This window comes from Sphaerodactylus townsendi, unplaced genomic scaffold (genome assembly GCF_021028975.2).
Source record: "Sphaerodactylus townsendi isolate TG3544 unplaced genomic scaffold, MPM_Stown_v2.3 scaffold_994, whole genome shotgun sequence".
NCBI lineage: Eukaryota > Metazoa > Chordata > Lepidosauria > Squamata > Sphaerodactylidae > Sphaerodactylus > Sphaerodactylus townsendi.
In genome coordinates this window covers 1-11704 of record NW_025951237.1, presented here as the reverse complement: position 1 = coordinate 11704, position 11704 = coordinate 1, and the positions used below count along the sequence as shown (strand labels likewise).

General features: G+C 47.9%; 1 protein-coding gene across 1 annotated transcript; it reads left to right on the top strand.

Moving 5' to 3' along the window:
• Positions 1-270: 270 nt before the first annotated feature.
• Positions 271-2761, top strand: LOC125425632 (1-phosphatidylinositol 3-phosphate 5-kinase-like; the record flags this gene model as incomplete). Its single annotated transcript, XM_048483199.1, has 2 exons — positions 271-442; positions 2554-2761. Coding segments are annotated over 2 exons (380 nt in total), but the record flags the coding sequence as incomplete, so codon positions are not given.
• Between the last annotated feature and the right edge of the window lie 8943 nt (positions 2762-11704).

Below are 11704 nucleotides of genomic sequence, written 5' to 3'. Positions count from 1 at the left end.
CAGCCCCTGCCAGCATGGCCAATCGGCAGGGGCTGATGGGAATTGTAGTCCATAACATCTGGAGTGCCAAAGGTTCGCAACCACGGACCTAAGAGCATTTCTTCTGCTAACTGCTCTGCCAAGGCCTCTTTCTGTGCAGAATCCAATTTAGTCTGTGCCCGAGTATTCTGATTACAGTCTTCTAACATTGCATGATATTGTTTAAGCTTTTCAGAGATGTGTTCTGCCTTGCCTTGCGGTGTGACTGAAATTACTCCGTTCTCTCCTCAGGACAGTGATCTGAAGCAGTACTGGATGCCGGACAGTCAATGTAAAGAGTGTTACGACTGTAGCGAGAAATTCACCACTTTCCGGCGGAGGCACCACTGCCGGTTGTGCGGACAGATCTTCTGCAGTCGATGCTGCAACCAGGAAATCCCTGGGAAATTCATGGGTTACACAGGTAAGCCGTGCCTGCGTTCAGCTTTACAAGGAAGAAGAAGAAGAAGAGTTTGGATTTATATCCCCCCTTTCTCTCCTGTAGGAGGCTCAAAGGGGCTTACAATCTCCTTGCCCTTCCCCCCTCACAACAATCACCCTGTGAGGTAGGTGGGACTGAGAGAGCTCCGAGAAGCTGTGACTACCCCAAGGTCACCCAGCTGGCATGTGTGGGAGTGTACAGGCTAATTTGAATTCCCCAGATAAGTCTCCACAGCTCAGGCGGCAGAGCTGGGAATCAAACCTGGTTCCTCCAGATTAGATACACGAGCTCTTAACCTCCTACGCCACTGCTGCTCCGGACGAAACACAATTCTAGACCCGAGCCTCTTCATGTTGGAAATGAAAGCTGTGTTGAAACTTCATTATGGGGTCTATGAGACACAAACAACACATTTTAGTTCAGCAACTAAATCGTGCAATTTTTTTTAAAAAATTAGGCCTTTATTGAATTTAAAACAATATATTTCTTAATAATATAAAGAAAAAATTTAATACAAATCTATGGTATTGTGTAAATTTATATATCAATCATTGGTACTTTCTTTGAGTGATTAAACATTAAGTTAAAAAATAATAAAATAAATGATTTCCACTCTATGTCAAGAAGTAGTCAGAAAAGAAAGAAACGGCAACAAAAGATAAAGATACAAGTTAAAACATTGGGGTGCTGTGTGGTTTCTGGGCTGTATGGCCATGTTCTAGCAGCAGTCTCTCCTGCAACACGCCCATACAGCCCGGAAATCACACAGCACCCCAGTGATTCTGGCCGTGAAAGCCTTCGACAATACATTAAGTTAAAACATTGTTATCTAATTATAGTACTGTGTGCAGAACTTACTAAATTGTGGCATTTGCTTGACTGTCAATAGTGTCTATTAATTCATTCATAATCTAAATATAATTAAATATTTACTTTTGAAAGCGTAGTTTTTCTTTCACACCTTGTATTTAACATGTACATAATTTAGCTGTTTCATTAATCCTTAATGTGCCCTTTCATTGCAGCAGGACTCAATGCTGTTTCCATTCTCTCCCACATTTATATAAAAAAGAGACTGAGTCCCTTCCGCACGGGCCAATAAAAGCGACTTGGGGGCGGGATAAAACCCGTGTTGGGTGGGAACTTCGCACAGTTCCCGCCCTGAATACGGGTCTGACCCGTTATTTGGTAATCTCGTTATCTGCTATTCTTTTGTGTCGGTGTGCCTCACAGCTGTGGCCTGAGCGAACGGCCCCGGCTGTGAGGCGTATTAAGAAGAAGAAGAGTTTGGATTTATATCCCCCCTTTCTCTCCGGCAGGAGACTTAAAGGGGCTTACAATCTCCTTGCCCTTCCCCCCTCACAGCAAACACCCTGTGAGGTAGGTGGGGCTGAGAGAGCTCCGAGAAGCTGTGACTAGCCCAAGGTCACCCAGCTGGCATATGTGGGAGTGTGCAGGCTAATCTGAATTCCCCAGAGAAGCCTCCACAGCTCAGGCGGCAGAGCTGGGAATCAAACCCGGTTCCTCCAGATTAGATACACGAGCTCTTAACCTCTTACGTCACTGCGTGATTCTCTCCCACCTCCCTGGCTCCCTTCTGTGGAGCTGGGGAGGGGAAACGAGCCATTCCATGACCTAGGAAAGGAAAGTCAGATGTGAAGGGAGAAAATGATGCGCTGCTGTGCAAACGGCACACACCCCATTCGCGTGGCTGGCTGTCCACGGGTCGGTCAGCCATACGAATGGTTCGGGAGTGGGGACGGGTTCATGTAACCCGCTTCTTACCTGGGTTTTTGGCTCATGGGGAAACGGCCTGAGAGAAATACTTGATTTAAATATTAGTTATTAGAATCGCATTCAGGTTGTCTTTACCTTTGAAAGAGCATAGCTTCTTTTCTTTCACCTTGTCTTCCATGTCTACATAATTTAGCTTTTTCATTGATCCCTGGAGTGTCTCCGCTAAATGAAGGTGGTCCATTTGGGTCAAAACTAGTAAGGAGGATGTCTTGTTTTCAGATCTTTTGGTTCATTGCAGCAGGACCCAAGGCCGTTCCCATTCTCTTCCACCTGTTTTTTTTTTTTTTGTCTTGCAGGTGATCTCAGAGCTTGCACGTACTGTCGTAAAATAGCCTTAAGTTATGCTCACTCCACAGACAGTAACTCCATCGGGGAAGACCTGAGCGCACTGTCTGATTCTTCTAGTTGCGTGTCGGTGCTAGATCCCGGGGAGCCGCGGACTCCAGTTACTAGCAGGAAAGCGAGCCGCAACATCTTCCTAGAAGAAGACCTCACCTGGCAAAGGTACTAAGTAACTTCGGAGCCGTGAATCTACAAATCTTCTATACTCTGCCTCACAGAAAGATGTTAGTAGATTGTATGCTCCTCCGCCACAGAACTCCTGTATCTTCCTCCAGACTTTCTTTATTGTAAAATGCTCCGCCTGGATCCTAATGCCTACCAAGCCCTGCTCCCCCTGCCTCAGTTTGAAAGTTTGATGATAGTCTTTCAATGAAATAGAAATGTTGTTGTATCAAAGTACTGTGCTCAGAAATGGACAAAATAATGGTTTGGACAAAGCAGCATGTAAAAATGAGTGAAAATTCTCATATTTGTTTGGGACTATTTTCTAATGTGGAAGCACACAGTTTTCTAATCCACTGCACCTCAACTGACCACACTAACATCTTTATCTGAGACAGAGTGTCAGATTCTTCCTTCCCACTAGTTCCCAACAACTCCCTTCCCACTAGTTCCCAACAACATTGGGATTCTTCTTTCTTGTGTCCCATCTGAAAAGTTGATCAAGTGTGTCAGAGATTACAGTGGGCGCTTCTTCATTTTCAAAGTGGAATGCAAGCATCCAACACTATGACCGTTATGTTGCTGTTGATCTGCTTTCGGAAGTCTTCTTGAAGTGCTTTTGTGGGATGGGGGTGAAGGGAAATCTTTCTTAACATAACCCACACAACACCTTTATATTAGGACCAACCAGGTGATGTGGACAGCCCAAGTGGAGGGAGGGTAGTTGTGAATTTTCTGCATTGGTCAGGAGTTTGGACTAGATCCGTGGTGGCGAACCTTTGGCACGCCAGATGTTATGGACTACAATTCCCATCAGTGCCTGCCAGCATGGCCAATTGGCCATGCTGGCAGGGGCTGATGGGAATTGTAGTCCATAACATCTGGAGTGCCAAAGGTTCGCCACCACGGGACTAGATCAGTGATGGCGAACCTATGGCACGGGTGCCAGAGGTGGCTCTTGGAGCCCTCTCTGTGGGCACGTGCACACAGAGTTCGTCATGTGGGGGGTGGAAAATCCCCCCCCCCCAGACACACATCTAGGCTGGCCTGGGCCACTGAGCACAACGTGTGTGCACTGCGGAGAGCAGGGAGGACTTGGCTGGCAGGCCTGGTGCCTGTGCTCTGGGTTGCTGCTGCCCGAGGTGGGGTAGCACAGAGGAGGCAGAGATGCTAGACAGGCACAGAGTGGTGCGCGCGGGACTTCCTGGAGGTTAGAGCAGGCTGGCCCCTGCTCGAGCGGGTGGGGTGGAGGAAGAGGGAGCCAACCTTTTTTTCTAAACTTAAACCTCAGCACTCAGGTTAAATTGCCGGGCTGACACTTTGCGATAAATAAGTGTGGTTTGGGTTGCAATTTGGGCACTCGGTCTCAAAAAGGTTCGCCATCACTGGACTAGGTCTCTTCCAACTGTATATTTCTAAGTGCTTTTGTCAGATCTCAGAAGCTGAGCAGGGTCAACCCTGGTTCGTACTTGTATGGGAGATCACCGAGGAAGTCCAAGGTCACTACACAGAGGCAGGCCTCCTCTGTTAGTCTCTTGCCTAGCAAATCAGCTGCCAACCCTGATAAAAAGTAATCTGTGGATTGTGTTTGGGTTTTTTTTTTAATTTTATTTTTGGACCAGTACAGCTGCCAACAACTTTTTTCTGTCTATCTTCATAGCCTTAGGAAGTCATTTGTGTAACACTGGGGAAGCGGCGGGACTGGACAGTGGCCATTCTCCCCTGCCTACCTGAAGAAATATATTTACGTGTCTGTTCAATTTTTATCTTGCTCATTCCCAAACGAGTCAGGCTCGGAGTGGCTAACAGTATTCTAAATCATTAAATAAACAAGCATAAAAGCGGTATAAACAATATAAACTGTAACAGAATTTAACAATACATCTGACCGACTAAAGATGGCACCCTCAATTTTCCCTTAACCCAATAGAAAGCAGTGGCAGTGATCAGATGTAATAGTGCAAAGAGACAGCACAGAAATACCCAGCAGGGGGTCATTTCCTGAGAGGGTCCAGTCAAGGAGGCCAACTGATGTACAACCAGAGGTGGGATCCAGCAGGTTCTCACAGGTTCCCGAGAGTAGGCTACTAATTATTTGTGTATGCCGAGAGGGGGTTACTAATTGGCGATTTTGCCACGTGATTTTTGCCTTAGTTACGCCCCTCCTCTCAGCAGTAGCACGCAGAACTTGAAGCAGTCTAGCAGGAGGTGCACCGGCGTGCGTGGCAGCCTGCGCCTGCGTGCATTCGTTTCCCACCCAAGGACCGGCGCAGCGGCTGCATCCTTGCCACAGCCCCGCCCAGGAATGCCACGCCCCCATCGTGCCCCGCCCATCCCCATTGGCGCTACGCCATAGTTTGAATCCCACCACCATGGGAACCTGTTACTAAAATTTTTGGATCCCACCACTGTGTACAACCACTGTTGTCCTCAACCATAAGCTCAGTAGAGCATCCCTATCTTACAGGCCCTGCAGAACTATGTTAAATCCAATTGCTGGTGCGGTACCGGTCCCTACTTGGGGAGATGGCTCTACTATGAATCCATGAGACAAATTCTCCAGGTTTAACCATGGGGGGGGGGGGGGACAATGAAAAGGGCTTTTTTCTGTGTCCCATCCCACTCTCCACGCCACGCCCCCCCAGTTGCCTCGATATTGCCATGATCACTGCCCTCAGGAGTAATAACATGAGTCAGGGCCAATCCTGTATACTTTTCATTATCACTTTTGTCCTACCCCTTGATAATGGGTCTCATCAGCATGTGAGCAGTATTCCATAATGTCCCCCTGCTATTTCCTAGCTCAGTAAGTGCTCCTGCTCTGTAGACACGCTGTAAAAGCAGTACCCTGTTTCTTGACAGCTCCCTTTGGCCAGCGTAAGCAGGGAGTATAAAAAATAATGCCAGGCCAGACTTGCAAGAAGTATTTCTGAAAGGTTTGGTGCAGAATGACTGCTTTCTCCTGTGGCTTAGATCTGCCACTGTGGGCAGCTGTAGCTGCTCTCTCTGTGTATGTCTTAACACTGCCTTTGCGTAAAAGAAAAAAGTTCCCAGCCCATCCTAGTTGTAAAGAGAGAGGCCAGAGATTCCTTGAAGGCCTTTTTTTTTACCTGCCTCTAAAAAGAAAAGTATACCTTTCATAGCCGTCAGTTAACTCTAAGATTTTCTTATAGCCCTGGTTAGCAAAACCCTTGGTGATACCTACTCCCTCTAGAACCAGAGGCAATAGGTCTCCTTAAATCAGTTTCTGGGGAGCACAAGCAGAATGGTGCTGCTACATTCTTCCTGTTTGTGGACTTCTTAGAGACAGCAAGTCAGTGTCTGTGGGAACAGAATGCTGGTCTAGATGGGTCTTTTGTCTGATCCATCAGGGCTCTTCCGATTATTCCCTCACAGATACTTGGCTTTTGGGGACTGAGCCCAAATCTGCTCTCTCATGTTACGGTGCAGCTCCAGTGTCTGTATCCACCTGTAGATAAGAGAATCCTTCAGCATCCCAGCCCAACTGCATTATTTTGTCTAACCAGGAATCTTTGCTTTCAAATGATATCATATCTTGTCTTCTGCTCACTGGCTGGCTGCCTGGCATTATCATATTTTGTCCAGTCCAATCCAATCCAAAAACCTTTATTAGGCATAAACCAGAAGTACCATACATTCCAAGTACAAAAACAGGATCATTGTTATATATCATGTAGAACATGGATTAAAACGCAGAGTGAGATATGGTGAAGCTCGCTCTCTGTCTGACCTACGGCCTATCCCAAAGAATGCAGGTAGTGGGACAGGGATTAATTACTCTGCTCCTAGGCTGCTGTTGATTAACGCGAGGTCAATTAATAACAAATATGCTACTCTCCGAGAATATCTCGGAGATCAAGCTGCTGACCTCGTGTGTGTCACGGAGACCTGGGTGAGAGAGGGCGAAACAGTTGCCCTCAACAATCTCACTCCAAGGGGTACCGTGGCAGTCCAGCAGCCTCGGACACAGGGCCGGGGGGGTGGCGTGGCGATGCTCATCCGAGATACTATCGCCTTCAGGACGTCCCCTGTCCCGGTGATTGATGGCATGGAGTGTCTAGGCCTTCATTGGGACTACCAAGAGAAGCTGGCTATCCTGCTAGTGTACCGGTCACCTAGCGCACCGGCGGATAGCCTGTCACGGCTTCTGGAGGTCGTCTCTGAGTGGGCGCTGGAGCACCCTCGCTTAATTGTGCTGGGTGACTTCAACGTCCATGTTGATTCGGCCTCCTCGTCAGTGGCCGCTGATCTAGTGTCATCCATGGCGACGCTAGGCCTCTCTCTTATAAATACTGGTGTCCCTACTCATCAAGGAGGCCACACTCTGGACCTAGTCTTCGCGGCAGGTGTGCATGTGGTCTTATCCTCTGTAGAAAGAGTGCCGTGGTCTGACCACTATGTCCTGAAGGCTCGGATTGATGCTCCTATGCCCCCCCCGTCTAGGTGACGGGCATATTTTAGCCCGCCCGCGGAGACTAATGGAACCAGAACGGTTCCAAAATGCTCTACGGGAACTCCCACCCACTGGCGCTACTCTAGATGAGCTGGTAGAGAGCTGGGACACCAGGCTCTCTGAAGCCGTCGACGGTATCGCTCCAAAGCGTCCTCTCCGTACCCGCATCAACCCGGCTCCTTGGTACACCGAGGAGCTGAGGAAGATGAAAAGGGAACTGAGACGGCTTGAGCGAGGGTGGCGGCGGGTACTTGACGAGGGGTCAAGACACTCATATCGATCGTTTATGAAGTCCTATGAGAGTGCTGTGAAGGAGACGAAGCGGGCATATTTTGCTTCCGCTATTGAATCTGCTAGTTCGCGCCCAGCACAATTGTTTCGTGTAATTCGGACGTTGACGACCTCTTCGATAGGTCCAAAAGAGACTGATTTGGCATTAGGCTGTGAGGCTTTTGCGAACTACTTCACACACAAAGTCCTGACCCTCCGCCAATCCCTCCCTGCCACTATTGATACGGTATGTGAACTAGAGGCCCCTGGGCCGTCTTTGGGTCCTTTCTTGGACCACTTCAGCTTACTTGACCCAACGAATGTTGACAGGATCCTGGATGCTGTACGATCTACCACTTGTCCTTTTGACCCGTGCCCTTCCTGGTTGGTGAAAGCCGGCAGGGAGGAGCTTCGGAGCCACCTGTTGGATATAGTCAACTGCTCCCTTGAGCAAGGAGTTTTCCCTGGTCGGCTTAAAGAGGCAGTGGTCCGCCCGCTCCTAAAAAGACCGCACTTAGATCCTGGAGATCCGGCCAATTACCGCCCAGTTTCTAATTTGCCATTCTTGGGCAAGGTAATTGAGCGAGCGGTGGCGGCTCAGCTCCAGCGATTCCTGGATGACACAAACGTACTGGATCCCTTCCAGTCTGGCTTCCGCGCTGGTCATGGGACCGAGACGGTGCTGGTCACTGTTGTGGACGACCTCCGACTACACTTGGACAGAGGCGGTTCGGCGCTGTTGGTGTTGTTAGATCTCACCGCAGCGTTCGATATGGTAGATCACGACCTTTTGGTCCACCGCCTCGCTGGTATCGGGGTTCGAGATTCAGCCTTAAATTGGCTGATCTCGTTCCTCCGAGATCGGGGACAGCAGGTGGCATCGGGGAGTGAGATCTCCAAGCGTCGCCCCATTATGTGTGGGGTGCCGCAAGGAGCGATACTCTCCCCGATGCTTTTTAATATCTACATGCACCCCCTGGCGAGTCTAGTTCGGAGTTTTGGGCTGCGGTGTCACCAATATGCTGATGACACCCAGCTCTTGTTCACAATGGAGGGCAGCCCGACCTCGGCCCCTGATGCTCTCCAGCGTTGTCTTGATGCTGTGGCTGGTTGGTTGAGTGCAAGTCGGCTGAAGTTGAATCCCACTAAGACGGAGGTCCTGTGGCTGGGCCGGGGGGAGTGCCCGGTGGCCTTTGGCCTGCCTACCCTTCTTGGCGAGACGTTAAAATTAACTTCGTCCGCCAAGAGCCTGGGGGTGACTCTGGATCCATCTCTATCATTGGTGGTCCAGGTCACCCAGACAGCCCAGGCAGCTTTTTACCATCTGCGGCAGGCACGGCAACTGGCCCCGTATCTCTCCCGTTCTGATCTGGCCACTGTGATCCATGCCACGGTCACCTCTAGATTAGACTACTGTAACTCGCTCTACGCGGGCTTACCTTTGGCCATGATCCGGAAATTGAAACTCGTACAGAATGCGGCAGCCAGACTCCTTTCCGGAGCAACAGCAAGGGACCGGATTACTCCGGTCCTATACCAACTGCACTGGCTGCCAATCGAGTACCGGGTCATGTTTAAAGTTTTGGTTTTGACCTTTAAAGCCATTCGCGGCCTTGGCCCTGCATATCTAAGGGACCGTCTCTCCCTATATCGCCCTTCTAGGCCCCTCCGTTCATCGGAGGCGGACCTGCTGGTGATCCCTGGCCCCAAGGCGATCCGGCTGGCCTCTACAAGGGCCAGGGCTTTTACGGCTCTGGCCCCTACCTGGTGGAACAGGCTTCCAGGTGAGATCAGGGCCCTGCGGGATTTACAAAGTTTCCGCAGGGCCTGTAAAACGGACCTGTTCCGCCAGGCGTTTGGCCAGCCGGGATGATATCAACCGCAATAATAAGTAAACATCTGGCCTCCCGTGGGTTCATAAAAGGGGGAATAGAATAGCTGAAGCCATCTCTAGTTTAAAATTTTATGTATTTTAATTAACTTATATTTATGATGTTTTAAATTTTTATGTTGTTGGAAACCGCCCTGAGCCTTCGGGGAGGGCGGTATACAAATATAATAAATAAATAAAATAAATAAAAAATGTAGCAACTGCTTCAGAAATTTCTACATGAGGGCTGTTCAATAGCTTAGACATTTTTAGTTTGTCTGAGAGAAACATAAATTCTAGAGGTAGTAAAGCTCCCAGATCGGTTCTAATATCATTATACCTCGAACAGTAAAGCGGGATATGAGGGATTGAGTCCATAGCGTTGGGACAGTACCGACAGCAACGCTCACTTTGTGGGATGTTAAGGAAACGACCTTGAAGACAGACAGAGGGGAATGAGTTGCACCTTGCTCTTGTCATGACCCATCTGCACTTAACAAGCTGTTCTAAGTATACAGCAGGGCTAGATTTCGGGGGTGTGATCCCAAAATGTAGAGGGGAGGAACAGGAGCTTTGTGCAGCACTCAGGAGAGATTGGTATTCCTGGTCGTACAGTCTGATCTTTAGATGGTAGTAAATTTCCGTGGCGGTAAGCATATGTCATTTGTTTATCGACTGAAAAGAGTTTTATCGTTGTTGTGATCTGCCTTGGGTCCAGTGAGAAAGGTAGACTAATAATAATAACTGAGAAAAATGACAGAATCCCAAGATCTGAAAATGGAAATAGAGAGATTATGGCACAAACCAGTTGTGGTCTCAGTAGTTATTGGCATGCTCGGTGCCATACCAAAAAAACCTTGGAAGGTACTTGAACCATCTGAAGATGGATAAAATCTCCATCTATCAATTACAAAAGGCCACATTGCTTGCATCTGCACCTGTACTGCACCGATACATTATGACATCCTAGGTCCGTGGTGGCGAACCTTTGGCACTCCAGATGTTATGGACTACAATTCCCATCAGCCCCTGCTAGCATGGCCACCACAGACCTATGGAGTTGCAATAAGTCAGATGTGACTTGATGGCAAAAAACACATATAATATTCAACGCAGCAGAGAAAGAAAAAATCAATTCTGCAATACAATGCTTAAGTAAGCAAAAGTTAAAGTATCTAGGGGGGAGGACTGGGTCATCCAAGATACAAGTTGACACTCGGCAAGGCAGGCAGGCAGGCTGTAAAGTAAATACTTAAGGTAATCAACGCTATGAAATACTTCACAATACTGGCAGAAGATTGAATCTAGCCACAGATCATATTTCTGTGAAGGATAAAGCCTCATGACTTATTTTGAAACCAGTAAACCAAAAAAAAAGGGGGGGGAACCCATGCCAAGTAACAGGCGAAAGCTTATTACGTTGTAAAGGCCCTATGCGTTTTGCTATACAAGCTTTATCAGGGGAATCCAGGTTCCTTTGTGCTGACCCCCTGCACATAAATTGTGTTCTACTGCTGATTGCTGATTGGATAGGGCCAATACAGAGGAACTCTGATTCCCCCGATGAAGCTTGTACAGTGAAATGCATGAGGGCTTTACAATAAAGCTATCACCTGTTACCTGGTGCCACTTTTCCTTTTTGAGTTAGCAAGGTTAGTCCCATTTTTCTTTCACTTTGAAGCCAGCAACAGCTGGAGATTAAAATATCCTACAGTTGGCTGGAATATCAGCTTTTCATCTGAGTACTTCACCTTCATTGTGGTTACACAGATGCTGGACAAGCTTTTTTGACTAATAAAAACAGCTCAGGGGACCTATGAAGGCCAGGATGTTATGAGAACTCTCAAGATATCCCACCCTGCCTCCTATGGAGGCTGACTCCAAACTTGTTGTGATTTGGGTGGTAACTGTTCACAAATGAACCCCAATGAAATAAAATTGTATTTGGAAGTCAGTATGTATCCCAGTACGCACTGTGCAACACCACATGCCCGATAAACACACACAAACAAACTATGTCTTGAGGTGTGCTTGATTCCCAAATGTATGTTCAGCAGCCAATTATAATTGTACTTTTTCATACAATTATAAAATATCTAGTAAAGTCTGCCCACACCTTTTTAGGCTTAACCAGAACTGCAATGATTATGAACTTAAAGAAAATACCAAAAATACTTCAAGACTCTAGAGTGTTACCCTATAGGGTGGAGCCATACTCAATTTTCCAATGGCAGAATGGAACTTTCCTGCCCCCCTCCTTCCACAGCAGCCCACTGATCTCCATGAAATGCTTACCTAGATCAGGGGTAGGGAACCTGCGGCTCTCCAG